Source organism: Cebus imitator, unplaced genomic scaffold (assembly GCF_001604975.1).
Source record: "Cebus imitator isolate Cc_AM_T3 unplaced genomic scaffold, Cebus_imitator-1.0 Scaffold681, whole genome shotgun sequence".
Lineage (NCBI taxonomy): Eukaryota > Metazoa > Chordata > Mammalia > Primates > Cebidae > Cebus > Cebus imitator.
In genome coordinates, this window is record NW_016107996.1 from 372368 (window position 1) to 378197 (window position 5830).

Consider the following 5830-nt stretch of genomic DNA (forward strand, 5'->3'; position numbering starts at 1 on the left):
AGACGTAGCTTTTTCCTAAAGTAAACATTGATGGTCCTGTTTAGACTGCTTGGGTAAAGACTTGGCTGTATTTGCCTATTCCAGAGCAGAGGACACAGCCTTGCTCTACAAACTCACCTCAACCCACCTGCCCATTGCACTTCACAGGCATCTCAGTCCTCTCAGGTTGGGACAGGCAGTGGGTCAGTGCGGGAGCACAGGTTTAGGGACTACGTACTGATGTAGAGGTTGCAAGTGGAAGGATGGAAAGTAAGCTACTATTTGCTTGATGCCTCTAGCATATGAAAAGGATTAATCCTCAGGGTAGTCTAGGGCCTTGATACTCAAAGTGCACTCCATGAATCAGCAGCATCTGAGGCATCTAGGAGTACACTGCTCATTTAAAGTGTAGATTCCTGGGCTCCTTGTGACCTTTTACATTAGGAATCTGCATCTTAACAAGATCTCAAGTGATTTGTAGGTATTATAAAATTTCATAAACACTATTCCAGAAAATTTGAATTCAGCTAATTGCTAATTGTTCTATTGACAAATAAAACAGTAAGTGACTTTTAAAGAATTGTTTATGGTTCCTAAGCCACAAGGAAAAAAATACACACACATATTTATGTATTCTTTAACACTTTAAATATAAACTTCAAAGACAAAGGTTTAGGGCAGAATAGTTTTAAGCTGAACTTTTATTTCCTCTCTTTTGAAATATTCTGATTCAGATTTTGACTGTGGAGAAAAGAATAACAAGAATGTCAGCAGAGGCATTTCATATCCAAATTTTAACATGATACTTAAAATTCTACCTACGTTTGTTAAATGGTATTATTTCTTATGTAAAATATAATGCACATTTATTAAGAGCTACATTTTAAGTGCTTTCCATGTTTGTATCTATTTAATCTTATGCACCTAATGAGGATGATACTGGTATCATCCTGTTTTACAGATGGGAGACTACAGCATGGTGGCATTTAGATAAGTCACCTACAGTCCCACATCTCACAAATGGGGAGGTAGGATTTGAACTTGGTCCCAGAGCATATGTTTAACCCTGACAATAAATGTTTGAGCATGCTGGTCTCCCCAGTAAGTAGCAAGCTGCCCAAGATATCATACTTTTTTTCTTTACAGAACTACTTCAGTGATGCTGCTTGCTATGGCACTCAAAGTTGCTGACCAACCCCTAAAATAAGAATAATGCTGACATAAAAGGCTATGAATTAAAGGGGTACCCTATAAAGAATAGAGATTTTTAAATATCATATTATTTGTAACAAAAATGGAAAACTTACAGTAATGACCTGCATTGAGATTTTGATATACTATGTTGATGATTCATATCAAACTCATATTAACATATGATATCAACATATTTTGAGGATTCATATCAAAAACATGAGTTAGATATGAAATGAGACATAGATTTCTAAACGATTAAAACTACAGGTTTCATACCATGGATAATGCTGCTTACAGAAGATTTCTATCACATTCCTAGGAGAGACCATAGCAATAATTTCCTTTGGGAATGTGGTTGATTTTTATACCCAAAAATCTTAAGTTTGTTTAAAATGTTAGTCTTACAGAAAAAGATGCACCTCTGAATTCCCTTTGATCTTCGCCAATCTTTTTTAAAAAGTATATAAATATACTGATCTTTTAGAATTGTTCAATATTCAGTATTACTCAAAAACAGGCCCTCCATAACAATTTATTTCCAATAAGATTTGGTCCCTTTAAAAGAAATAATTAGAAACAAACCAAAGTATAGGGAATAAGAAGGCCACCCAGCAACCCCCTACAGTCAGTCATCCACAGTAGAGACACCAGCACCTGGTTTGTAGACAAGTGATTCACTGCAAAGCAAAAATAAATCTTACAAGAACAGAATAAGCTATCTGAAACTCTTCTTTCCAAGATGGTCCCATTTAGGGGTCTGAGGGTTCACAGAATTAGTCCAGTTCTGCTGGAACAGTATGGATTCTAAAATGCCTAATAAGGTTGCAATGATGACTGAAGGCTTTCCCACACTCATCACACTCATGGTCTCTCTCCAGTGTGGATTCTCTGATGTTTCATAAGAAGTGCCTTCTTACTAAAGATTTTACTGCACTGACTGCACTGATATGGTTTCTCACCAGTGTGGACTCGGAGATGCTGGAAAAGCCCTGCATTCTGAATGAAGGCTTTGCCACACTGATTACACTGATAGCGCTTCTCTCCAGTGTGTATCCTCTGATGCTGAACAAGGCATGAGCTGAGGAGGAAAGCCTTCCCACACACTTTGCATTCATATGGTTTTTCCCCTGTGTGGATTCTTCTGTGTCTAGTGAGGCCATTGCTGGCACTGAAGGCTTTCCCACACTCCTTACATTGGTAGGGTTTCTCTCCAGTGTGGCTCCGCCGATGTTCATTCAAGCTCGACCTCCGGCTAAAAGCCTTCCCACATTCTTCACATTCGTATGGCTTCTCCCCAGTGTGGATTCTCTGGTGCTCAATGAGTACCGAACTCTTAGTGAAGCTTTTACCACATTCATTGCACCTGTGGCGTCTCTCTCCAGTGGAATGTTCCTGCTGCTTTTCTGCCCTGCTGTCTTGTTTACAAGTTCCTCTGTGCTTAGAATCCAAAGATACATCTCTTTGGAGTCTGCTATCCCTCAAATGTTCCACTTCTTTTAAGATTTCTTGCTTTGATGCCAAATTCTGGTTCTCAGGTATACTTTCACCATCTGGAATAATAAATGGACCAAACAATGTCATCTCTTTCCTTTATTAAAGAATATAATCATAGGATGGAAATAGAAAGGTCCATATCAAACAGTCATGTGCTAGGAATGAAGAACTGGCAGTTAAGGAGGGGGTTGGGTTAAACAGGGATGTTTAGGCTAGTAAAGTAAGCAGTTATCAGCACTGTTGAAATGGCTGGAGAGAACACCCAGAGGCTCCCAGAGAGGATGTACATAAGCAGGCACTATATTATACTCACTACAAGGCAGGCACTGTTCTAAGTGTTTTACATATGTTAACTTATTAAATACTCAAATGATTCTGTAACTGATGCAGTATGATTATCCCCACTTCAAATATGCATAAACTGAAGGCACAGAGAGGTTACCTGATTTGTCATTTGTCCATTGTCACAGAGCTATTAAATAGTAGTATTTAAATCCCAACCCAGGCAATTTGGCCCCAGAGTCCACATTCTTAACTATTACCCTGTATAGACCCACCAGATATTTCCTTAATGGACCTGTCAAAGCCCTTACCTTGTTCTCGAAATTGGTGGAGGTGAAAAGATTCACATTTGAGCTGTGTCACCATAGGCTGAACCTGGATGTCTGCTGGTTCCTGCTTGATCTTCGGATGTTCCACATCCTCTGAATGTCCACCTTCATGATCTGGATCCTGAAGGCAGCAGGCATATTTGGGTCATAAGAGGGGGATTATAGGAGTCCAAGCTCATACTAAATGAAGGACATCATATGGAACCATATGAAACATTTTCTAGAGAGTTGTCATAGTGGAAGGACCAGAGTTTAATTCCGTACCCAAAAGCAAAACAGGGAAGAGTGGCTTAATCTAGTGTGGTGGTTTAAAATAAATCCATCAGGTAGAATCTAACTGCCCCCCCCACCGCCCCCTGAATGCGAACTGTACTTGATAGTTCAACTCTAGTGAATAGAAAGTGAGGCAGAAGAGATGGTATGTAACTTCTGAGTCATAAAAAACACTGCGGCTTTTCCCTTTCTCTCTCTTTCTCTCTTTCTACCCAAAAGAAGCCAGCTGACCTGTTGTGAGGGCACTCAAGCAGCCCTATGAAGAGTACTAACATAGTAAAGAACTAAGACCTCCTGCCAACAGCCAGTGAGCAGCTGAGGCCCCCTACTAACAGTCGTACCAGTGAACCACCTTGGAAGTGGATCCACCCACCTGAGTTGTGTCATCAGATGACTGTAGTCTTGGCCATTAAGGTTTAGGGGTAATTTGTTACACAACAGAGAATTAATACATGTGGCTATAGCCAGCCAACCTGTGTCACCAAACCCTGCCTTACATTTAGTATTTAATGTTTAGAAGTCCATCTTTTTCCTCTTACCTGGTTCCCTGGCTCACTAAGCTCTTGTTCCAAATCTTCAACTACAGCCACAGCCTCCTCCCCACTCTGCGGATGGTGCTTCTGTACCCAGGCCTGGAGTTCCTCAGGCAGGATGGTCAGGAACTGCTCTAGCACCAGCAGCTCCAAGATTTGCTCTTTGGTGTGGATTTCTGGCCTTAGCCACTGATGACAGAGTTCTCGGAGCCGGCTCAGAGCTTCTCGGGGACCAAGAGTCTCTTGATAACAAAACTGCCTAAAAAGTTGTCGAGAGGCTTCTTGGCCAGAAAAGTTGTTCACTCGAAGGTAGGTTTCTTGGTCCCAGAAAGGGTCTTCTTCCACCTTCACAATCTTCAGTCCGTACTGTTCCTCTGTTGAAGCCATTCCTGAGATTAATTTAAAAGCTTACTCTGGCTTGAGGTGAAAGGGTAACTGTGATTTAAAATTTTCTGATTTAATCTTCCTTAGGAGAAGACACCTGATGATAGAGGATTATGTATTAATGGAAATAAAGCAGTGGGGAAAAAAGCAAAGTATGGAAACATGAATTATATTGTCATTTATGTTAATAAAACATATATATATATTGACTTACATATGTTTAGCAACAGGGAAAAGGCTATGGCAGAGTATGTTAATGGCCTCAATTCTTCCCCTTTCCCTGTAGCCATGTATTAATATATTGCAGTGCCCTTCCATTGTGACACTGGATTCAACAATATGACTTGATTTGGCCAATGATATTAGCAAATGTGATGCATTCGCTGGTGTTGAATTAGTACTAAACTCTTAGTGAAGCTTTTCCCACATTCATTGCACCTGTGGCGTCTCCTCCAGTGGAATGTCCCTGCTGCTTTTCTGCCCTGCTGTCTTGTTTATAAGTTTCTCTGTATCCAAAGATACATCTCCTTGGAGTCTGCTATACCCCAAATGTTCCATTTCTTTTAAGATTTCTTGCCCTGATGCCAATTCCTGGTTCTCAGGTATACTGTCACCATCTCGAAAATAAATGGACCAACAATGTCATCTCTTTCCTTTATTAAATAATATAATCATAGGATAGAAATAGATCCATGTCAAACAGACATGTACTAGAAATGAAGAACTGGCAGTTAAGGAGGGGGTTGGGTTTGAACAGTACTTGTGTGACTGGGCTTGCTTACGCTTGCCCTCTGAATCTGCCAGAAGAAGGATATCCTTCAGATGGAAAGAGACATGCAGGACAGAGCCAGATCACCCCAGTGGGGCAGATGAGACCATCCTAGAGTAGCTGACAGCCAGCTAACTGCCAAACATGTAGGCCTAGCCTAAGATCTGCAGACCTGCTGACTGCAGATGTATAAGTAGGGCCTGCCCACCCCAGGTAAGCTGTGCCCTATATACTTATGTGTTAAACAAAAGTTTATCACTATATGCCACCAATGTTTTGTGGCTATTTATTTTTTATTTATTTATTTTTTTGAGACGGAGTTTCGCTCTTGTTTACCCAGGCTGGAGTGCAATGGCGCGATCTCGGCTCACCGCAACCTCCGCCTCCTGGGTTCAGGCAATTCTCCTGCCTCAGCCTCCTGAGTAGCTGGGATTACAGGCACATGCCACCATGCCCAGCTGAATTTTTGTATTTTTAGTAGAGACAGGGTTTCACTATGTTGACCAGGATGGTCTCGATCTCTTGACCTCGTGATCCACCCGCCTCGGCCTCCCAAAGTGCTGGGATTACAGGCTTGAGCCACCGCGCCCGGC

At 41.3% G+C, this 5830-nt stretch overlaps 1 protein-coding gene across 4 annotated transcripts in view; it reads right to left on the reverse strand.

Annotated features, from left to right (window-relative positions):
* Window positions 1-650: 650 nt before the first annotated feature.
* ZSCAN31 (zinc finger and SCAN domain containing 31) overlaps window positions 651-5830 on the reverse strand; it is a 25803-nt gene continuing 20623 nt past the window's right edge. For 3 of the 4 annotated variants that reach the window (XM_017518432.2, XM_037734863.1, XM_017518431.2), the window contains exons 2-4: window positions 4091-4565; window positions 3261-3399; window positions 651-2723 (exon numbers count right to left, since the gene is read on the reverse strand). In XM_017518432.2, the coding sequence (XP_017373921.1) occupies window positions 2035-2723; window positions 3261-3399; window positions 4091-4471 (1209 nt within the window). In that variant the 5' untranslated portion in view covers window positions 4472-4565 and the 3' untranslated portion in view covers window positions 651-2034. Of the gene's footprint in view, window positions 2724-3260; window positions 3459-4090; window positions 4566-5830 lie in introns of those variants that run through there. The other variant, XM_017518434.2, reaches the window with a different exon arrangement.